Source organism: Diorhabda sublineata, chromosome 2 (genome assembly GCF_026230105.1).
Source record: "Diorhabda sublineata isolate icDioSubl1.1 chromosome 2, icDioSubl1.1, whole genome shotgun sequence".
NCBI lineage: Eukaryota > Metazoa > Arthropoda > Insecta > Coleoptera > Chrysomelidae > Diorhabda > Diorhabda sublineata.
In genome coordinates, this window is record NC_079475.1 from 38,371,525 (window position 1) to 38,396,557 (window position 25,033).

General features: G+C 33.0%; 1 protein-coding gene across 26 annotated transcripts in view; it reads left to right on the forward strand.

The window, feature by feature from the left end:
- Nucleotides 1-25,033, forward strand: part of LOC130440507 (cAMP-specific 3',5'-cyclic phosphodiesterase) — a 266,092-nt gene that overhangs the window by 163,287 nt on the left and 77,772 nt on the right. The window contains exons 1-3 of one of the 26 annotated variants that reach the window (XM_056773700.1): nt 8,733-10,833; nt 15,127-15,422; nt 19,027-19,307. The exons of 23 other annotated variants lie outside the window; for them this stretch is intronic. In XM_056773700.1, coding sequence (XP_056629678.1) covers nt 19,093-19,307 — 215 coding nt within the window. In that variant the 5' untranslated portion in view covers nt 8,733-10,833; nt 15,127-15,422; nt 19,027-19,092. Of the gene's footprint in view, nt 1-8,732; nt 10,834-15,115; nt 15,423-18,890; nt 19,308-25,033 lie in introns of those variants that run through there. 2 more of the 26 variants (XM_056773701.1, XM_056773702.1) reach the window with 2 other exon arrangements.

Consider the following 25,033-nt stretch of genomic DNA (forward strand, 5'->3'; position numbering starts at 1 on the left):
AGGTTGTGAATAGACAGACTCGCAATAAGAAAATTTAGATAAACGGGAAAGGAAATCGATCTTAGATAAAAAAATGGGAGGTTTTTGTTTAAATTACTTGTTTGGTATTAATAAAAATATATATAGAAGATGTCAAAGACAAAAAATATAGCCTATCGTATACATCCAAGGTCTTTGAGACATTGGAAAGACCATTCTTTAGGATCAGATGCAAAAAGTTATACATAATAATCTAATAATCTAACTGTGTAAAATCCGGATTAACAGCTGGATATTGTAGAAGTTCAATACCACCAGATTATTCGATTTTATTACGTATAACTTTGGTATTGGTTCAGCATTGTCTGTCAGTTAACTAGACTCGGATATTCCCACAATATATCCTGATGCACCTGTCCAATAATTTGGAAGAAACTTAATCTTACTAATTCCAACTTACAAACAAGACTTTCCGTTCAAATCGTCTTCTCTTTGCGACGGGTTCTGGTATTTGTTTTGTGTCTAACCACTGATTTACCACGTTCGTTTAGATAAATCCATTTTTCAACGCAAGTAACAATGCTTCTAATAAAATAATTATCTTTCCGCAAGGAGCTGTTTGCATACCTCTGAGGCATTGGAAAAACCACCGGGTTTTTTCTATTTTAATGCATTTAGGGGTAAAAAATAAGACAAATTCATGTTTACTTTCCTAACCCTTACCGTTTTCCAGATATTAAATGGTTTTTGTACATTTTTAGAGATGCAGGTGTGATGTAAATTTTATTTATTCGTTATTAAATTGAGAATCAGCCATTTTAACGATTTTCGCAAGTATCAACAATTGACAAATGACAGTTAAATAAGTGTCATTTATTGCAAAGCCTACTAAAAGTATACATAAAAAATTAAAACTTCTAAAAAAATATAATAATAATTTAAAACCTCAAATATCTCGGAAATGACTTAAAGTTAGAATAGGATTAGTAAATACAATTTGTTTTGATTTTTTTTACAGACCTAGATAAAATAAAGAAAAATACTTTTTTTATTTCTTAGGCAATATAAAATTTAGTTCAAACCTGCATCTTCAAAAATTTACAGAAAACATTTAATATCCGGATAACGGTTAAGTTTAGGTAATACATGAATTTGTCTTAATTTTTACCCCTAAATGCGTTAAAATATAAAAAACCCGGTGGTTCTATTTAAAAAAATAAGAAATTTGATATTTATGAAGTTGAACTTTGAACACTTTTTATACACACCCTGTATAAAATGAAAAAGTTTTCAACATAGATTCAAATACGTCTGACCTTGCTAAAAGTAACCGAACTGAAACCATTTTCATATCTTTAAGGGTATAATCGTAAAAAAATAATTTATAAGGGTCTGCAACTGTCAAATTTTTTACAAAAAAATTAATAACTCAAAAAGTATGCATTTTTCGAAAAAGTTTTTATACAATAATGTACTAGAATTTCACGTAGATTTCAAAAATGTATTAATATACAGGGTGTTCTATTCAAAATAACAAAATTACCGTCGGTTCTACCGACTGCCAATAAACCAAACTGTATTAAGTATATAGACTTTGAAAAATAGAAATAATTATCAAAAAAATGTCTTATTTCTTTGTTAGGTCTAAAGCTATTTAAAGAACCCTCGTACTTTAATTTTATCGCGTCTAAAATGGTTTCAAAACTAAGTTTGTTCAAGTTAGTATACCCTTAGGAAGGCCTTAGTCCATTATCCAAACATTATTCTACAACGGAAGTTATAAAGGTACTGGTAATCAAAAACAAAAGTTTACGGGTCGAATTTGAAGGGCTGGATAATTTTGAAACGTGAGGCAACTCAATACTCACCTCACGATTCGATTTACGAAATTTTTCATACTTAAATTTATGACTATCACTCGACCTCCATAGTTTTCTTATTCACTTCTTCAAACTATTTACGCTTTAAAATCTATATCAAATGTTTGTTTTACTGTTTTATCTTACTTCTTAGTCGAAAAATTGACAGAAATATCATCAGAAATTGGCGATATTAAAGTGGAAGACTCGTCCATGAACAGATAAGTTTCTGGATCAAATCCGTCACTTACCAGTGCCGCTTTGAGTCTTTCTATCAATTCACTTTTCTTACCGAACGTTTCCAACTCACGATTCTCCAGTTCGACTTTCAGTTCCGTCACTTTCAGATCTCTTAGTCTCTTGGCCATGTTCATGTCACTATTTATCTATAATACCTCACACCCGACACCAATGTAACGTTTTTCGTATTTATTTACACTCTCTCTATTCGTGGGATGAATTAATAAACACTGTGTCTCACTTTTCTTAATTTATATACACAAATCATTTCGTCCTAGAACAAAAAGAAAATAAATAAATAGACTGTCCTAGAAATTATTTAAAAGAAACAATGCAAATAAACCGCTTGCTATTAAAAATTGTTTATAATTAAACATCAAACAAATCCCGCCGTATGCGCCTTTACCAATTTTTAATTTCGTTCTTGCTGGACAGGGCCGGCCTCCGGACCCATTTCGCGAACTTGTTTGTAACAATATCTCAAGATCAGTTGAGTCAATTATTGATAGAAAATCTTTCAAAAAAATTCTTTTGTTATATGGATCACGACTGTACCGCGAAATGCAATTATTAAAAACGCAGATATTCAAATCACAAACGAAATTAACCGTCACGATTTCCAGGCGGAAACGACGGCGATACACATTCAACGGCCTTATGACAAGCAAAAGAAGAGAATAGAATTAGATTAGAATGTCAAAAATAATCAACAAAACAAGCTTCAAGTTGTGAGTAACAACAAATGACAAAACTTGAATTGAGTATGTCGTTTGTTCAACACGCACTTACTTGATGATATTTAGAATTCCAACAAAGAAAGCCGACTCCAAACATCCTAGTAATAATATTTCCTTCTTCGACAACAAAATTGAATATACTAGACAGAAACGGACTTGGAATTTGGTTCTAATCGCATCTTTGCTTTGAACATGTTTAGATAACGAATTGAGGCAATCATATCAAAATCAGATCATTAAATTTTCGTAGGTTTGTCTAACCACCGCTGTGTGAACCAGATCTCCTATATTTCTCATACCTGTCATCTCTCTTATGCTCCTCAGCCATGATTCCCCGTTTACCATCTACCAATTATGAGTTAAGGAACTCTGTACTCTGGAGCTCTGAGTATGTGACCCAAACAGGTTGTTTGTCTTCTTTTTATATTCAGGAGAGTTACTCTGTCTTCTCCTATTCTTCTTATGATCTCTTCATTCGTCACTTAGTAAGTCCATGGTACTCCTAGACAGATCCACATTTCAAATGCTTCTAATTCATTGATCTCTGATTTTTTAAGCGTCCAAGATACTATATCATCAAGCAATACACTTAGTTTATCGTGTATATGCTTAGTTTCAAGCTAATATCTTTGAAAAATTGACTTCTCATTATGAGGTCTCTCTCACCCTTCCAGTTCTTGTCCAACCCACGTCCGGGGTACTTATGGCAGCACCATCCATACAATTTAGTGGATTGATTATATTCTGTGAATCCTCATCAATTAGAACTGAGTCGTCTGCTTATCGTCGTCTACTCTATCTTCATTTTCCAGTAGTAGCCGAAGTAGCCGAAAAAAACGGCTTGCCCCTGCTGCAGTTACAAGACAACATCTTTATAAAATAATGAAAGAACCAATAAAACTGATGAAGCTCACTGAAATGAACTTAGTGGAAAGAAAACAGGGAGATTCTCTATCTACTACGTTGTTGAACATAATACTGGAATGGATAGTACGAAGAAGCGCAGGGCTTTTACAGAAATGGCGGCAGAGATAGCGAATCTGAGAGTGAACGAGGAGGAGAAATCCAAATTTATGAAAATGTCGCATGAAAATAAGAGAAATCGAGTCAACTGTTACATCTATACTGGAACAAGATACTAATCTCCAAAAACATTTCAGAAAAATTAAGCTACATCTATATCAGAGAGTCATCAAACCGACGGAATTTTATGCAAGCGAAACGTGGAAACTGAATAAGGAGGAGGAGAATATTACTTACTAGGAGGAGGAGGATACCAGGAGGGAAAAGGAGGAAGACAAATGAAGAAGAAGGACGAACCAAAAAATTAAAAAGCTGTATGATGAACAAGAAATTAACAGAATCATAAGATCCAGAAGACTAGGATGACTGGGGCAATTAGAAAGAAGAAGCAACAGGAGATCTAATGGAGGTTGGAGCTCGGGACTGGAAGACGAAAGCAACAAACAGAAAAGATTGGAAGAAAATTCTTCGATTGATAGATTTTAATTTGTAATTTTTCAATTTGAAACTAGTAGTTTGTAGTCTTTCATAAATAAAATAGAGTGAAATAACTAAGATATTCACGAGGGTGTATTGATACCTGATTAGACAAGACCAGTTCCATGCATAAACAAAATATTGCGTTACCATAGCAACGAACAATAACTTATTAGAAGTGTAAGTGTTAAGTTTGACGTCAAAAGTAAACCAGAGTTACGTAATAAATTAAAAAAAAAAGATGTCCACCGAAATTGCGAAAATCGAAAAATTGGAGTATCGAGCCATCATCAAGTACCTGTATTTAAAAGGGTTAAGAGGTAAGCAGATTTACGAAGATATTCTTAATACCCTTGGTGATCAATGTCATTCGTATGCGACCGTGAAAAATTGGACTGCAAGCTTCAAAAAAAGGAAATTTTTCATTGAAGATGATGACCGATAGGGAAGGCCAGTTTCTGTGGCAGTCCCCGAAAATATCGATGCAGTTTGTGACATGATTTTATCTGAAGCACTGAATATTTCATACGAACGCGTTCATCATATAGTTCACGTTAATTTGGATATGAGAAAAATTGCTGCAAAATGGATCCCCAAATGTTTGAATGTTGACCAAAAGTGTGCAAAGGTAGAAGCATCGCCTTCGATCTGTGCTCGATTTGAAAACGATGTAGACTTCTCAAACCGAATTGTTACTATGGATGAGACTTGGGTACATTTCTACAATCCAGAAACAAAGCAACAATCGATGGAATGGCGACACTCTGGTTCTCCAAGCCCTAAGAAGATTCGTGTCCAAAAATCTGCTGGAAAAGTTCTTGCTTCAGTTTTTTTGGATTGCCAGGGAGTAATTAGATTGATTTTTTGGATAAGGGTAGAACAATAACTGGATATTACTATTCTACTTCACTGATCACTCTACGGGAAAAAATTAAAGAGGAAAGACGCGGAAAACTATCCAAAGGTGTTGTGTTATTGCAGAACAACGCCCCTGTACACAAATCATGTTGCCATGCAAAAAATTCGTGATTTAGGGTTTAAATTACTAGAACACCCCCCTTATTCACCAGATTTGGCTCCGTCCGAGTATAATCTCTTTCCTCAACTGAAAAAAGGTCGTAAATTTTCTTCCAACGAGGAGGTAATAAAAGCTGTGGAAGTCTGGTTTGCAGAGCAAGAAGAAACATTTTTTTTAAAGGTCTAGAGACGTTGCAGGTTCGATGTAATAAATGTATCCAATTTAGAGAAGAATATGTTGAGTTATAAAATGTTTTGACATTGAAATTTTGTTTGGTTCTATAGTAGACTAAGAACTTCTTCAGCAGTGACTATTATTGTACATTATAAGGCCAAGTCAAGAAGGAAATTACAAAGAAATTGTTCAATATGTAGGAAACTAACAATAATAAAGACACCACAAATCATGTTGCCATGCAAAAAATTCGTGATTTAGGATTTGAATTACTAGAACACCCCCCTTATTCACCAAATTTGGCTCCACCAGACTATCATCTGTTTCCTCAACTGAAAAAAAAAGTTTAAAAGCTCGTAAATTTTCTCCCAACCAGGAGATAATAAAAGCTGTGGAGGTCTGGTTTGCAGATCAAGAAGAAACTTTTTTCTAAAAGACGTTGCAGGTTCATTGTAATAAATGTATCCAATTAAGAGGAGTAGAAAATATTTTGACATTGAAATTTTGTTTGGTTCTATAGTAGACTAAGAATTTTTCAATATATCCTGGTACTTTTGTCAAACACTAATCAGCTTTCTTATTTGTTATGAATATGATAGATAGAGCAAATGAGGAATATTATATTTACCTCAACTTTTTATTTGGAATCAAAACGAAAAATATATTTTCCAATCTGACAGTATTCATTTCCCAAGAGCTTTGCCTAATATAAAATTTTCATAAACTAAGACTCAAACATGTCATTTTATTTATATTATGATTTATTGATTGGTTGCTACGTAGTAAATTTCCAGTAAAATAATTTATAAAGTATTGAACAGTATTTAATGTAGAGATGAGGCAGGAAAATTGAATAATCACTATATTTATATAGGATGTCCTTCAAATAATACACCTAATTAGTGGTAACGTTTGTTGTACTTTTGAACTCTGACACGACAAATAATTATAATGAAATAATTAAATACAAATCTTCAACACACGCGTTTCTTGTATTACAACGAAATTAAGCTTAACTTTCCTTACAAATAAGCAAGTTTATTGTCGTATAAAATACATAGATTTGAATAATCTAAATAATGTATTTATTTTTATTTAGTTTTGTATTTGAATACGTAATTTCGCCTTCTATCTGCTTCTGTAATCCCAAATAAATGTACATGTTTCCTCACTAAAAAGACCTTTTGCCTATTTTATAGACGCCATCTCCATGAAATACTCAAGCAGATATGCAAGTCTTATAGTTTGCACAATCTTTCCAAGGTTCCAAGTGCACTATCACAAATATAAATTTTGAAATCATCAAATCTCAATTTTTAAAACTCTTTCGCACGATAATAAAAATTATATTGGGATATAAAATTGAAATATCACGCAAAAAAAACAGTTCACTCTTGGTTTTGAAACCAAACTGTTACCACTGAGCTTTTTCAAAAATACATTTAATTATTTTTATTTGCAAAACCCCACTGATTCCAAAAGTCTACATTAAATCGAAGAAAAAACAGAATAAAATACAAATTAACAGTTAGCAGTTGGTCTGTTGTTAACATTTTGTACAAAATTTTTGCTAGATCTCCAGTCGCCGTTTCTCCAAAACAGCACCAAGCTTCCGTTCTTCCATTGATCTGCTCTAAAACACTCTTAGACCCAAAACCCTCGACTTCCTCAATCCACGGCAACTTCTTAATTTTATTTTGACTTCTGCACTGTCGGCCTTCCAAAAAATTCAGTTTGTAGAAGTACTCAAAGGCAGATTCCTAGATGCATTGATCTGAGCTACTACCTCTGTTCCTGAGAGTAGTCGATCACGTTTACTAATCAATACAAATACGTTTATCTTTAGTGCTTTGGTTTTCCGAGGCCCCCATGAACGAAATATGCTGGATGCATATTTTAACATGTTGTAGACCAGACTCTATATGAAGAATCTATAGTTTCTGAGTTTTTAATAACAATTCGTAGACGAAACGATGTCTTGTTTCAAAAAGTATAAATCACAGCACATTCTTACGTCTCACAGGGCTGACTGGGATTAAACTACAATCGTAAAACCGAATAAAAACTTCAAGATTAAACCAAAACAGCGGATACTTGCAAGTTTTAACTTGTCACACACATCGACAAAATGTAAACATTTATAAAGTGAAGTTTGGACCTTCGTGGGACAATACGAAAGAGATAATTTGTTAAAGTGTATTATTTTGAAGTTTAATGAATGGATTATGGGGTGGGCATAACTATAAAAAAGGACATTCAGTTATATTTGGTGGATTGAATACAGTGTATTCCAAATATAGTTAGGATACTAAAAGTCTACTGTTTGAATGTTTAATATCGTTGTCCAACTTTCCCCTATTCGTCAACACTTCATTTCCCATAAGTGCAGGAACGTTCCGTATCGTTCCAACTCAAATCAATTCTCCAATTTTCATCTTGTCATCATCATCATCATCACCTTTCGAAAAACAAGCAATTAATTGATTTTTCAATTCCCGTAGGAATAAGAGCAAGAACAGAATGACGAGACCTCTGTTGATATCACAGTATGTCACTACGTTTCGAACGCGGGAGGCATTATCAACATTTCGATTTTCCTAAAGCTTTCCGCTACTGACAGATAGAGGTGAGATGAACTCACTTAAGGAATAAAAGTGAAAGACACGTCTCGCAACCATATACGTAAAACTAAATAAAAAATGAAAATATGACGGCAAAATATTATATTCATAAGTTCCAAATACTTCATATACTACGAGAAATGATCGAAAAAAGATTTTAGAAACTACATAGAGAGGGAAATCGCGCTGGAGCTACCTGGCAAGACATTTGGAAAACTGAATTGACGTGGAAGGAAAGAAATTGTCTTTTAATCTACTTAATTCGAGAAATCCTGCATTTATCCTGCTTTTATCATTACATCTACCGATTAGGAAAATATATTGACAATAAAAGCGAGAAAGTTTACGACATTTCAAGTGAATAGGTTGAATAACAGTTTGGTTGTACTCGTAGAATCCCATCAAAATCAGATCTAGAGGCATTCGTTATCAAAAGTAAATTTTTTGCACCGTCTCATAACCATAGATGAAACGTGGATCCATCACTTCCCATCCAAAACAAAAAAACATTCAAAACGATGGACTGAAAAGGGAGAAACGGCTCCAAAGAAAGCAAAAACCGTTCCACCTAAAGGCAAGGTTATGGCGTCGGTTTGTTTGGGATGCGCGTGGAATAATTTCCATTGAGTATTATGCGAACTTATTGCAAAACTTTAGCGAAGAAATCAACCGAAAACGACCGCATTTAGCTAAGAAGAAAGTGTGGTTTCATCAAGACAATGCACCAGCTCATTCATCTGTCATTGCAATGGTCAAAATTAATGAATTAAAGTTTTAATTGCTATATCATGCACCCTATTGTCCAGATTCGGCCCCATCGGAATATTTTCTGTTCCCAGACATGAAAAAATTGCTCGGTGGTCAAATATTCTCCCAACAAAGAACAGGCGATGTCGACAGTTAATGGATGGACGATTCTTATTATAAAAATGGTATCGAACTTATTGAACATCGCTGGAAAAAGTGTATGGAGCTAAAAGGTGATTTTTTTCCAAAATTTTTGTGTTTTCTTTGTGGGAACTGGTACTTCTGGGACCAATCTTGTATAGAACTGGAAAACTGCACTTGTAGACCATCATTTGTATTATCTGCCGGTTTTAATATGTGAAAAATTTCTTCGCTTCAATATAAACCTGTCGCAACTAGTTAAAACTAGTTTGTAGTTCTATAAAGTGTACCCGGTTCCCACTCGGGAGCGGATTATATTACAGATCAAGGGAAAAATTTTAACAAACGCAGCCTGAGGAAGTTTAGATCCAGTACAACAGGACCTATTTGAAAATATAGAAGTGAAAAACTGAAGTAAATTTTGTGAAATTTACCCGATTAAGTGACACTCTTTATAGTCTTCAACAAATTGTGCGCATTTTTCTTTCAACAAGATTTAGTATATCTTTTCAAATAAGAGATGGGGGAGAGTGGGAATTCCGTTATGAAAAAATGCCTGTAAGTCCGGTTCTGCTTATCCGATTTTCATAAACTTAATATTGTTTGAAACATATTTTATCAAGCAATAGATAATATATAAATTCTAAACAATTTAGTTAATAATGTCGGCGCTACAGGGCGTTGTTTCATAAATCATAAAAGTTTAAGTAGATTTTTTAAAAGTGAACCAAATGTTTTTTCTTTCCCGAGATATCTTAAGAATTGTGTAAACTAAACTTTGTAAACCAAAAAATTTATTCTGAATGGAAAGTTCTTCCACTTGATAATGTTATTATTGCCGCTAGATGGCGTTATCTAAATGTAAGGTTAGTATTACTAACAACGAGAATTAAAACAAAACAAACCATGTAACAAATCTAACGATACCTGTTGGATGCCAACGATCCGCCATCGGGGTCATTGGTCTGTAAATGTGTGACTCCGGGTGCGGTCAAATAATTTCGGACATTTTCGTTCAAATGAGACAGTTAATAGAGAAATTATATTCTGCCACTTCTTTTAAAAGACAAACATACCCTGACAGGTAGATTTGTTTGGCCACCAAGATCACCAGACCTAACAAAGTGAACATTGGAAACATTGCTACAATTAGTCTTTTCGTTGTTATACATTCGCGCTTTTTTCTCCTACGTAACGATACGAAATTTTCTTTTTAACGAATACGCGTCGCTAACCGTTCCGAAAATAATGCCCCATCTTTAGATTGTAGCAGGGCGCGCAAAGGAAAAGAGGGTTGAAAAGTGTTGCGCGCGCAATTACATACCGTAGTCATGGCTGCCTCGATATGGCACGCACTGAATTTCTCTATCGCACGCTCTTATTCATTTTGAAGAATTCCGATGAATTTTTAATGTTGCAAGAAAACGTCACTTAATAGAGAAAGTTCATCAAGCGGAAAATACAAAAAATCGCGTTGTGTTTAGTGAAAAATTTGAGCATGTTTATAGTGGCATTCGGTGATCGGTTTTTCATTAATAATAATAATGATTAGAAGTTTAATTTAATTTTTTAAATATGAAAGTGCGGTTTTCAATATAATAAATATTTTCAACGTCCTTATGTCCAGGGTGCCAAAAAGGGAATTTAGAATAGATTTCAAATTTCGACCAAATTTCGACCAATTTATCCGTATTGTTTATGTTAATTGTTGACTGATGAAGGATCTGAGATTTATCGATAGGTATTTTTGATAATAGCTCATATTTGAAATTAAAAAAAAAAACGTTACTTTGAACCAAAATTCGATTTTCATATTGGTGAGTATACATTTCATTAAATACGCGTATTCAGTTAAATCATTACTTTGAGAAACGAATCCAAAAAAGTAAACTTTCGGGAAATCCAAAAAAATCCAGCTGGTCTACGATAAAATATCATATCTTTCTTTTATATACGAGGCATATTTTTTTTAAGTAAGTACCGTTTTTGAATTAAAAAAAGAAGTATCGCAAAGATATCGCATTAATTTTATTTTTCTGCATAATTTCCGTGAATATTGAGGCACTTGTCGCAACGTGGCACCAGTTTTTGAATACCCTCCTCGTAAAATTCTACCGCCTGACTTGTTAACCACCGTATATCACAACTGTTTTGATTTCGTTATCGTCTTGAAGACGCTGACCGCCCAGGTGTTTGTTTCTTCAAGTGCAGGGACAAATGGTAGTCACTGGGCGCCAGATCAGGGCTCTAGGGAGGATGATCTAGAGAAAAGATTTGATGAGATCTTTGGTCCGATTAGCCACATGCATCAAAACGATACCATTACTCATCTTGCCACGTCTTTTGTTCTGGATTGCACTACACAGATTGTTCAATGTCTCACAATAAGACGCTGCATTGATTGTCTCATTACGAGATCGAAACTCCACTATAGCAATACTCCTTTTCTATCCCAAAAAAACCATTCCATGGATTGTTGTTTCGATTCTGGTGGTGACGTAGGCCACCCATGTTTCGTCACCAGTAACAATTTGGTCTAAAAAATCTTCACCTTCATCGCGGTACCGCTCAAGGAATGTCAATGCACTGCCTAAACGTGGAACCCAAGGTGAACTCAATATTGAATATTGAGGAAAATAGTGGCACAATGATGAATTTGTAAAGCGTCTGTTTTCTCTCACTTTTTCGTCCACTTTCTGCACCAAATCTTCATTAACGACCGAAGGACGACGACGCCCACTCCGTTCTTCATCATGCACATTTGTGCGGCTATCTTTAAATGCTCTCACCAATTTCCTTACCATTCCATCACTCATAATGTTTTGTCCGTAAACTTGACAGATCTCACGATATATCGATCGGTTTTACGCTTTTAGAAAGAAATCGTATAACAGCCCGTACTTCAAAATCGGCGGGACTCACCATTGTCGGAGGCATCTTAAACACTCAATAAACAAAGTGCACAATGAAGATTCAGATTGTAATGGCGGCAGAGCGTAGACAAGAGTTGTGCGGAACGCCGACCTTGGGGTTGCGGCGGCGGAATCGCGAAACGGTACTTACTTAAAAAATATGCCTCGTATGTTTATAAAAGGGTTTGTTAAGCTGTTTCTACAAAAATAAAATTCTATTATTTTTATTTTGATATTTAAAAGTGTTGTTTCTCAAATGACTGATGTCAGCTTTGTTTCTTGAACTTGTCATCCATATCCACAGTTGGTCAGTCACAAATTTTGGTATAAAATTCAGTAACCAACTTTCAGTATCTGCAGACGTTAAATTAGTTATAGAAACGTCCTTAGAACAGTGTAGTGGTTATGTAAACTGTGTCTGGTATATAGGCTTCAACATTCTTGAGATTTTGTTGACATTGAGAGGTATACAGTGAGTTTTGGAACCAATTCCTGGTTTTACAAAGACGAATGTTTATTGTACCAATGAAGTTCTTTATTTTAACTAAACTTGCATGTTTAGTAAGTAAGTGATATCCAATAGCTTTTTGTTCAAAATTCAAAACTTAACCCGCTTTGTGTCTAGTCCCACATCGTGGTAATAATTTTCTTCCATCCTATCTTCTTTTGGGTCTTTTTTTGTGCTCCTGTCAGATTTATATCAATCATTTCTTGTTTCCCCTAGTCTTTCCAAGTATCCAAGCCTTTTAGTCTTTTGGATGTTTTAATTTTGCAAGCGAAGCAATCAAAACTGAAATGCTCTTGCAAATTTTGTAATTTTGCGATCTTGAACCGCTTAACCGTCGTATATATGACAAATGCTATCTTTTCATATAAAGTTAGCCTCTTATTGAGGTCGGAAAGTTTTCAGACAACCCTCGTAGTATAACTTACTAATTTGCTTGCTATCCACCATTTTGGATGTAAATGTCAACGGAATTGACGCAATTCGTCATATTTGATGTGCTCTATGCCATCTATGTTCTGTGTTGTCTATGATCCATCCGTCATGTGTCAACTCTCGTTGATTGACGTTTTCGGCATCGTTACTTAGTGATCTAAAGTTTATAAGCGGTGCATATATAGATCTGATATATTAGCTCGTTTCGAACTAGTACAGTACTTGAACTTAAAACTCGCATTTTTTATATCGCGCATGATCAAATAGTTACGTGCAGTAACGTCACGGTTCGATGTTAAAAAGGCATATACGGGGGATATAAAAGATGTGCGAGTGGTCTGACCTGAGTGTAGGTGTCATTCTAAATACACACAACAAGATAAATGATTTTGCAATTGAAATTTATGGATAGTGGATACTACAAATAATTAATTTTCCGATTAATTACGCTAGGTAGTGTCCGAATGATTGATGTTTTATACTTCAAAATAGAATAGAATAAAAAGCATCGGACATTCAGAATCGTAAAAAAAACCTATAAAACTATAATTTCTATTTATTTATTGATATAAAAAGCGCTATTAGGCAATTCAATTAACTAAACGGAGGGGGTCATTAAAAAATGAAAAGGTACATAAATGCTATTGAAATTAGTTTTTTTTTTATGTTTGAGACATAATATTGTTAATAATTTTTTCACTTTATTTCACAATTATATAACATTTCGTTCTCGGAAAATGAAAAATTGGTTATCGAAGCACGCATAGTATTCAAGTGATATTGTTAAGTCTAATACGTGCTTAGATAACAAAAAGTTGTATATATATATATATATATATATAAACCTAATCGTACTACTGTTTCGGGTGTAGGGTGTTTTCCTGTTTCTGATCCTATTCATATACATATATTTTCCAGTCCTTTCTAATCTTTGTTATTATTGTAGCCTACGACCGTGATATTTTACTTTTGCCAAAGAACCTCGCCATACTTGTATTTCATGTTATTTTTAGACACATATTTTTCCTCTTTCCATTGGATTTCATCCGCCATAAATCTCTAGCTAATCCAGAATTTTCCATATGACCCCACCGACTTCATTTCTTTCTAATTATACAACATGGGGTCTTGAGGAACTTTACGTACTTCTACAATATGTAAAATCCCTTAGGGAGGATATCATGGGACTACTAAAAAATGTCAACATTCATTTGTGGAATTTACTATAATTTTAATTGGTTATGGTGTTTACAACCAGTGAAAACCTACCTAACCTAATCAGACCTAACCATCAAAAACTGAGGACCTACTAATTTATAACACAAATCCACACGTTAACTGGGAACGATATTCTCAAATGGCATGGGGATTTTCAATCTCTGGATTCCATCTCCAGGATATAGTCGCCGAACTATTAGATTATGATATGGGTACAGACTCTACTTAGTTTTGATTGAGTAATATTAAGTTACTTGTCTAGTACTTATTGCATTGTATTGTATTGTCATCTTCCTGCGCTTCATCCACACGTCGTTCTGTTTCCACCAGGAAAAGTGCCAACCGATCCAAAGTTCGTATGACATTCTCTAGCGGCAGCTCTAACATTACATGGTTGTGATATTTTTGGTTCAAATTTCATTATCCAATACGAATCCCTAAATTGATTTCTCCAAAGCCGGTCCTGGAATTTCTAGGTTTAGCTAATTCCAGTCGAACGCTTGATACCTATGTAAACCATATATGTAATACGTCTATATGGAAAGTGAAAGCTGTTCCGACTAAGAAAGACAGATTGGCAACGATTTCTCTATCTTCCGAGGCTCCAGCTCGGTTCTGCGCATTCTCAAGCATGCGCAGAACAGATAAAGTGTCTCGAACGAGGGAGAAAATGAATCTTGTCGACACCATAACGTAGGGACGTTTTTACCAATTTACCAACTGTCCATTTAGGAGTACCTATTACATATATGGTTTAAAAACTATAACTAATTAAAATGTATGGTCAATTTTACAAATCGTCCTGTATATTAATAGATATTACAAACGGTAAAAGTATGTAAAGTTGAAATTATTTTGAAAAAATTCAATAACGCTGTTGATTCAAAGTGAGATCGGACACATTTCAAACAACCCTCGTAAAGTAAAAGTTAATTATAAATATGGAATATTGGGAACAATAATTTAATCTAAACTTGAACATATAAAAAGGTATTAAATGTAATATAACTGATAGACAATAAATTTTAGATCCTTCTCAGTTGTAGTACGTTGACAATAATTAAAAAATGTCGAAATCTGCACGAATTCTAATAAAAGTGTATTAAAAAGTGTGCGAAATTCAAATGAGGATATTGTTTAACAAATAAAACGAAGTGTTTCGATGGTAACCGTACAATATTCCACCCCGATGGATATTTTCAACCACCTACATTGTTGAATGGAAACGTACACCATGTGAACGCACTTACACTCGCACAGAATGTGACTAATGAAAAAATATGAGTAGTTATGCTATCGTGTGTGTCAAATAAAATAGAAACATTACTAAATATCGGTAGTGTAGCCACCCCCGTCTGCGATTTTATTGCAAAAGAACGCGATGCAATCAACTGATTTGAAGCGTTTATGTGTTAGTTAGTCACCAGCTGGGCTAAATTGTTATTTATTGTTTTTGTGAACAATTTTTATATAATATTCATCCTTCTTTTGATAATTCAGGGTATATTTTAATGAAATATACCAAAAATATATAATTTGGTGGTGGAAATCTTATAAAAAAACCACCCAATAGTCTTCATTATTGGATTATTAGAATATGATACACACTTTTATGTTAATCTTGTAGTTCGATATAGAACAAAATTGTAAATTAGTTGGGTGTTATGAGATATTAACAAACTAAAATGGAAATTAGTCAGTACAAAATAACTTCCCATGTCAAACGTAGCTATTTATATTTCTTTTTAAAACTGTTTTTGATTGAAAGTAACTTTAGACGAATTTAGTACATATAAAAAGATATTGAAGGGTAAATATAAAAAAATATAGTAAAAAAATGAAATAAGACAACAAAAGAGCCAAACAAACAGATATCTGGTTAAATTTTATGGATTTTGAAAGAACATTTAACACGATAAATGAAGTAATTGTGGAAAATTGTCCCATCGAAACAAAACAGAGGATAAAAGATTGGACTGAGCATGAACTTTGAAAGACAAAGATATTGAAACAGTAAAACCGAAAGAGAAAACGCCAATTATTTAGAAGAATAGTCTTAAATATTCCCGTATAAAATATGGTCTTCAACAAACAATATTTCCATTATAACAAAAGTAAGTCTGTTTCAGTTCAATGTGAAATATTTTTTTGTTGAATATGGCCGAAGTTCCGTAAGATCCAATCATTAATCAGCAGATGCTTAGTAGTTATATACATAACGATTACGAACGGGGATGGGTAGGTCAAACCAACAACAAACATAACCGGACAAACATTAAATTATAATGTAACAGACAAAAGAAAATAGAGAGAAAATTTAACATGGAAATAGGCAAAAGATATAGTCGAAAACATAAGGAAATGGATTGAACGGAACGACAAATGGGGATAGTGACCTCGTTTTTCCCATAGCTGCTGAAACACCGACAGGCGCCTTTTATCCTCCGACGATGATGAAAATGAGTCCTACCTCATATGAAACAATAATTTTATTACCAAAAGATTGGTACATTTGGGGTAACTTTTCAAAGAAAGTTTCCGCCAATGAACAGACCTTGAAATTTCTGGAAATTCCGTAGACAAAGTACTAATGGTGAATCTGCGGTTGAACCAGGTGATGTAAAACAACAGATTTGCGTCCTTGATCCCCTCATCATTAAGGCAATCTTTGAACTTTCGACGCCATTCACGCACAACACCATCACTCATGAAGTTTTCCCCATACTCACGACTCACTGATGGATTTCTGCAGCACTATTGCCTTCTGCTTGTAGGAAACGAATCACACTTACGTGGCTGTAGCACAACGCCGACTGAGAAGTTTTCTCCATACACACGACTCATTCTCCGATGGATTTCTGCGGCATTATGGCCTTCAGCCTGTAGAAAACGAATCACACTTCGCAATTCACACTTGGCGGAAGCATAAATAATGGCGGAGGTGTTTACGTGGCTGTAGCACAACGCCGACTGACGCTTGAATGTCAACAATGCCGGAGTGTGTAGTACGAGAGCTTCGCATTCGTCTACAACGCATGCGCGTTTTCTTCTGCCCACGTTGTGTCTATGCGGACTATCGGAGGGTGAAAATAAACAGCCCTCGTATTTGAATTGCAATATTAATTCATTGTCATCAACTGAACGTTCGCCAGTCTGACTGTCGAAACGATCAACAAATAAATCAGCCAAAAAATCAATAAAAAAAAGGCAAAAATGCGGTAAAGAGGTAAAAGGCTGGTCTTGCGGTTAGGCACTGTGCGGTTTTAATGTTAGTGTTTAAAATTGTTATAAATTGTGTGGTGTTTAATGTTTATATTAGGTTCTAACATCAATAGAAACCGTTTATTTTTCGCTTTTTGACCTTCGAGTACTTAACACGAGACAGTTTTACAAGTCTTATATAACTGGACTAAATCTCCAGAACTGTTTATCGTTTTTAGGTCGATCGAATCTTTTTTGATTAAGAAAACAAAGGTTTCTAAATAATTCATTCAATCTTACTCTAACGCATGAGCTGGTTGATATTTTTAGAACAGTTACGAATAGATAGAGATACGTCTCCTTTCTTTGAGGATGGTTTATAACTTTCTGTCAAATATTTGAAATTGATAATCAAATTAAAAATTTTACCAATTAGTCACACTATTGGTACCAATAACTTACTAACTATTTATTCGCAACATCAGATCTGATTCAGATTAGTTACTACGATTTCAACTTATTGCGCTAGAATCCACAAGGTTATTGTGAAATAAAATCAGTTGATTGCATTAGATACTTGGATGTATATAATTTATCTTTTCAAAAAGTATATCAGATTTAATTCAGATCCAATCGTTGAAAATTCAACACCTATTGGTAACATTTCCGTGATATTCCTCGGAACTGTTTGGAATTACCAAACTACGGAAAAGAAATTTATACTAATTGGCTAAAAAATAATTGTTCGCCTAGAAACTTACCTTAAATCTTTTCATTACAACTTATAGACCAGGGAAGATAATTTTTAAAACCAAAAAAAGTAAACTCATCGGAAAAGAAGTAGACTATAAGAAACATAGTTTATCTCGATTTTCTGTGAAACTATGGAAAAAATTTACATGGCAAAGTTGTAGGTAATAAAAAGATCTACAACTTTTGTATTCACACTTTTTTTACATAACCTCAAAATTTATGTGAAAAGTTTAATAAACGAAGTGTCTGTTTTTTTTTTATTTTCATCGTTTACAAAAAGAATTTTTTCATGAAATTTGGTGGAAACTTACTAAGTTATTAAAATTTTTCACTCTAATTACACAAAAAACGCGATTCCATGTTTAATTGATAAATGTAAATGATAATTGATAATGTTGATTAAAAAATTTACATGCGAGTTTTTTTGCCTTTTTCGAGATAATTTACCATGTTGATGGTAAGTATTTTTACACCGACAGAAAGAGAGATTCCAACTAACACAAAACTAACTGAATTTTTGAAAAAAGCTGATATTTGGAGGGAAAATTGTCGATCGAAAATTAGGGTGCTTTTTTCGATATTGAATTGAAAAAACAAATAAATTACAGTGTATTTGGGACATAAAAAGGTAAGTTTTCACCGAATTTAGTGAAAAAACATGTTTTTTTTGGAATAAAAATTTGGTTATTTCAATTTTTCACATAAATTTTAAGGTTATGTGAAAAAAGTGTGAATACAAAAATTGTAGATCTTTTTATTACTTACAACTTTGCTGTTCGACGTTTTTCCATAGGTTTTGTAGTTTCGCCGAAAATCTAGATAAACTTTTTCACCGCAGAAACTCTTCAAGTATTTGATATCACAGTTACTATTAAATTACAACAGATGCATTATTCTTATTAAATTCCAATAACTTCTTTTTGCATGGAACTGAATTGAATTAACTTCTTCTACACTGATCTACATTCTTTTGCAATAACTTCTAGATAACAAACCAATGTCAGCACTGAGCGTTTAGTGAAAAATAAATATGGAAGTTCTCTGATTATATAATGCTGACATTATTATTTTTGTTATGGTCCCTGATACGCGGTTTGAAGAAATCTACTCAGACGTCGTCGCAATCACCACAACAATCCAGCACTACCCCCATAGAGGATCCAACTCCTACGCCGAGTCCGGATCCCACGTGTTCGCCCTCTCCAGAACCGGAATTCGTTAGCGAAATGTCATCCCGAAGGATATCTTCGGATAATTACCGGTCGAGGTACAATTCATGACCAGCTGGGCAACTTACCATTATAAACAACTCGGTTTTTCGGTGCAGTCTGCTATCAGAAGCAATTCTCGAATTCTATAATTGAGGTTATATAATCGAGAATTGTTATTTGATTGTAGATTGCAGTACTTTGGTGTTATCTATTTTCAGATATTGATAATAATGGATAAAAGCTCAGTAAATAAACGGGTTATAGTTATAATCTCCACCACGAGGGGTGTCGATCTGTAAACAAAAACTTCACCATACAATTTGAAGTTTTTAGACTAAAATTTAATACTAAATAAATTTATAAACTAGTAATAGAATAATTTAAACTTTATGTTAATGTGTTTTCAATAAAATAATCCATTCTATTTTTTAAGCACACCTCGTATAACAAATAGATAGTATATACAATAATCCACATTTTGAGGTTATAATTGTAATATTCATTTCATAGAATTAGTGTTTCAAAATCCTTGAAAATTTGTTGAGACTAAATAATACTTAGTTTAATACCAACAAGACGTTATGGTATGGAAAGAGGTTTGATTAAAATTAAACTTTGTTGAAAAGTCAAACCGCCCATTTTGCTTATTCACCGGGTACTACAAGTCTTTAACGTTGGTGATATTAAATGAAATAGAACATTTATAAGGTATTCAAAAAACTTGAGAAGATAGATTAATTGTGTTTATAGATTTATATTCTCATAGTAAAGTTTAAAAACTACGAATTTCTGTAAAATATACAATAAAAGACAATCTTAGATAACAAATTATGTTTTCAAGGTCAAGTTAAGTTTTTGTTCAATAAAATGTGACAACCTGTTCTTTCTACATATTTTTTCACTATCAAATATTTCTGTAATGAATATTGACGGTTTTTTAGATGGATTTTCAAGAATGTAACATTATGATCAACAGGAATTATTTTATGAATCGTATTGCTGAAGTTTTTGTTCATATCGACACTTACAAAATGTTTGTTAGAATATATTTTACCTAATTTTATTTATAAAAGAACTTTGATAAAAATATACAATACAAACAACCCTGTCTTTTATAGAGATAAGTTTGTATATGATAAGGGATTTTCACGATTCTCAAACACATGTTGATGTAGCACTATTGTGTGTTGCCTATCTGGTAGGTTGGTATATTATATTTCCCATACCCAGCAAATATCGTTAACCTCAAAATCATTGATATGTTTTCAAGTTTATCAATAAAGTAATTTTTTTAATGTTGAAATTCACAAATTCACAGTCGACTAAAATATAAAAACGTTTTCCCTAAATAACGTTTCAATCCCAGACACACGTTGATTCCATATAAGTTTGGGTTGGTTATTAATATTTTTCTATTGCCAACTCTCATTGTTAAAATTGAGTCCGTACACAATTACTTTTTAATAACCTATAGAAAAATTTGTGTGTCGAAATATTCTGAAGCATGTTTTATTAAAAAAAAAAATGGAAATAAATTTGAATATGCCATAGTATCCAAGGAAAAAACCTTTTATAATAAATCCTTTGTGAGCTTTTTGGATAAACATAAAGTTCGATGGCTAACAAAAAAGAGACACATGTGTTGGTTCTTCTGTGAGTAAATATTCGAGTTTATTTATTGTCAGTGGCGTACGCAACATAACATTAAAAACAAAAATGTTGTTATAAAGAATGTTGATATAGATCTTGTATGGAAAAAATTTAAAATTTATTCAAAATTACGTACAGAATCCACACTTACTACATATCTTATAGCATCTTTATTTTTTTTTTATTGTATAACTTAAAATATTTGGAAAAGGAAATTTTGAACAACCAACAAAATTTTTTTAAAGGAATTACAAGAAGTCCGAAGTACAAGTCATCATACCAATATTAAGCAACGTTTAGATAATAGCATTGTTAAGATGAAGAACGTGTATAGATTGTTGGTAAAATAAGTCTTTTGTGATTGATGTATTCGGGAATACGTTCTAAATAACTAGATTTTTAAAATGTAACCTTTCTTTCTTAACTAATTTAAATGTAATAACGAATCATAGTTTTCTGTATCTCGACTTTTTCATTTCCCTCGTTACGTCAATTAGAGATAAATACACCGTCAAGAACAGAAACAGTAATTAGACGAAGTTCTATTTCTGAAAATTTTCTTAAAACACTTGAATCAAAGCAATTTATTTTATGTACCGCACAATTTAGTAAATTAAGAGTTTTAGTAGATTGCAATATATTTTATCGTTATAAAGTGTAAACTATTTACTTTTTGTTTTATAAAAATAATTTAATTAAGAATACAAATTCACTAAATTGTAGATTTCGGCTTTTGTATAAACTAATTCGGAGTGGAACTTATGCTTCCGTTTCTACATCACTGTATTGTTGGTTAACTAACCGCGGGGGTTTTATACGTTCAAAATATCAGTTTAAAAATAACTTTGGTTGAGTACACTTTTGTTTAACGCATATTTAATGAGATTAAAGTTGTTGTTTTAGTGACGTTGTTTGAAAACAAATTCTATTCATTATGACGTACAAAGTAAAGTTTGTGAAACTAACTAAATGCAATTAAAGTTATCATTCCAAATTAAATAGCATATCTCGTTGATAGAATAATTAGTTTGACATTTTGTTGAGGTTATAGTTAATTCATTATTTATTACAGTACATCTCATTTTAGGGATATCTGTTGGGTAATAAGGATCAATAAAGAAATAAAAGAATAAGGAATTTTTGATGATACGAATATTGTAAAAAAAGTATTCTAACAAACATACAATATTTGTTTTTGATTTTCGCTTTTTTTTTAAGACGACCGTTTATTTACCTTTGTCGTTGCTCGTACCATTTCAGAATGATATGCCTATGAAATAGTTGTTTTTATTTATAATAATGATTATACAACATTCACTGTTTTTTTTTGTACAAGCTGAAATTTCTACTAGAGCATTGGCACTGTTCATTAGAAATAACATCAAATGTTTCAAATTTCATTTTATACCCATTTACTGTCAGTTTTGCTATTCCAATGATGAGAGGAGATTTTTAATGGTCCTGATTTAGGATTCGTTTCCTCTGTAGTTTAAAAGAGACTACGGGAGTATTGACGTCACACACCGCCATTGTTAGCGCAGGTCAGGAGTCACCTTTCTAACAAAGTTTAACTGCGTTGTCGATTGTTTCGTATTTACTTCGATAAATTTTACAAAAAAATACTTTCTGACCCAAAACACATCACCATCTTATACAAAAGATTAATTAAATAGTTTTCAAATAACACACACAGAACCTCACAAACTTTGTTGGACTATAACAATATGTCGGCCGTGACGTCACGTTCCGGATGTCTATTGTACGATGAAAATGTGATGTATGTTGTAATTTATCATTTAGTTTTGAACTGATCGATCTATCAATCAGGTTTTCTTGCTTGGTTGCAATAAAACCCAGGGCTGGAGTCGTCAAGGGCCTAATAAGAGATGTTCGTAGTAAATTACGACTAGTTGGGGAGTGGGGGCCCTCCATTTAGTTCAAATTATTAACGTTTTCAGTTACCGAGTCGTTAATTATGGCAATTTCCATGCGATGTTACATAACTAAGATTGCGCAAAGGGTTTTTTCAAGGCATTCATTTATTTTGAAACGTTGAAAACCGCTGGTCTTAACAATTAACCTGAATCACGTCAAGTGTCAATTGTCTAAGCAAAACTGACAGTGGATGAACCCCTTAAAAGGGTAACTCCTACAATCCTCCAAACGTCACGTTTTTTCGGAATGTTTTTCAATTATAATTTCCTCATTTTTTCAATTACTTTTTCAAAAATGTCTATACAACATCCCATTTCTTGAACCACTTTGTAATTTTTTTCGTTATACGTATTTTAAGATTGTTTATGTTGTATTAAATTAAAATTGATAATAATTAGGTAATTGAAAAATTAACTACCCCCTTGTACACAACTAAATTATTGATAAAAATGTATCTGTAAGAACTATTTATAGGCTTATCAGGTATCAAGTTTACTACAGTCTAATAAACTAAAAGGGAAATTAGTCAACTACATTATTGGTATATAAAAACACGAATTCGATCAGCGGCCGAAAGGCAACTGATTAAATTGTGGCCGTGATAAAAAAACGCTTTCGTACGAGATTATTTAACCGAATTTTAGAAGTAATGGAAACGTTAATTAGCTGTAGTATATATAAATAAGTGTATCTGAAAGGATTTTTGGCGACAAACAAAGGAAGTTCTATAGAAAATTGTAATCATTTTGTTGTCGTTGTTGAGGTTATGTCGAGTGTAAATCAGTATTGTCCAGTATAAATTGCGCCCCCCGAAGGAGCTGCGAAACCCTCCGCCGCAAAAAAACCCTTTAAATAATTCAAAACTCAGGTTATATGGGGTGTTTATTAGTACTGACTACATAGTAATCATAGATCGTTAACTTTATATTTGGTTGAGGTTTTAAATGAAATACAAACTAATTATAACCCAACCTAACCTAACCAAACTTACCTAACATAACCCCATCCAACCTAACCTAACTTTCTCAAAGTAAGGTGAACGAACGATGATTGAAAATGCAACGCCATAGTGTTACTTACTTGGTGTCAAAATTTTGGGCTAATAAAAATATTGAACTAAATTGAAGTATGGAATTTTTTGGCACTTGCGAGACGCCAAAAATTCTTTCAGATTCGCTTATTTTAAATTCATTTCAGCCTTTAGGGGGCTCGATGATGTATAGTCCTTTATATTTCTGAATATTATAATTTTTTTGAACTTTTTATGCCCTTTATTCGTGGATAGGCGTCCTAAACTTCTTAGAAATTATGACTATATCTGGGTTAATATTCATCGTACGAAAATAAAAAAAAATTGATATTTTCTCGAAAAAATGAACTTTATTTTATAATTCTTGATTTAAGAACTGGAAAAATCATATTTAAGTTTAAATCTATGATTTCAAAAGCAATAAAACTTCTTGAACACATTGTAGAATTCAATTTAGGAAGTTTCAATTTTTTTCTCTAAATATTACCCCTTTACTTTGATTATAGTTATCACATTTTATACCAAAGTTGGTTCTCACTATAGCCCATTTCGAAGAATTGAAATTTTTCTTTGAAGAGTCATAATTCTGTTAATATAACAGCTATAGCCAAAATTAAAGTTTAAATTGCTACCTCATGCATCCTATTCGCCAGATTTAACCCCCTCGGATTATTTTAAGTTCCCAGACTTTAAAAAATGGCTCGGAGGTCACACAACGTTTTTCCATTGTTGGTCCAGGTACTTTTGGCCCCATCCTCGTATACTTCAGTTATTATTTAAAAAGGTTCAAAAACTTGCATTTTCGGTAAAAAAAATTCGTGAATAACTGAAAAAGTATTGAATTAATTCGAAATATTCATTTTTTTTTTAAATCGATTCATTTATATATCTCTGAGGTTAGTTTGCATTTATTAATTTTCCACTCCGAGAAGGATCGAGTTAAAAGCAAGTTTAATAGCAAGCGGTGTTTTCCGAAATAATTGCTAACCAAAAACCATTGATGTTCAGTCAGCAATGGCAATTAGTGCGTTTAACTACAGCGCACAACTGGTTTTGATTTGGCCACTCAATTCTGTTAACAACATGTTGCTAAACACAATTTCTTGTGTCCAATATCTATTAAACTATTGGCAACAGTCAGAAATAACTATTTTATGAACTATAAGG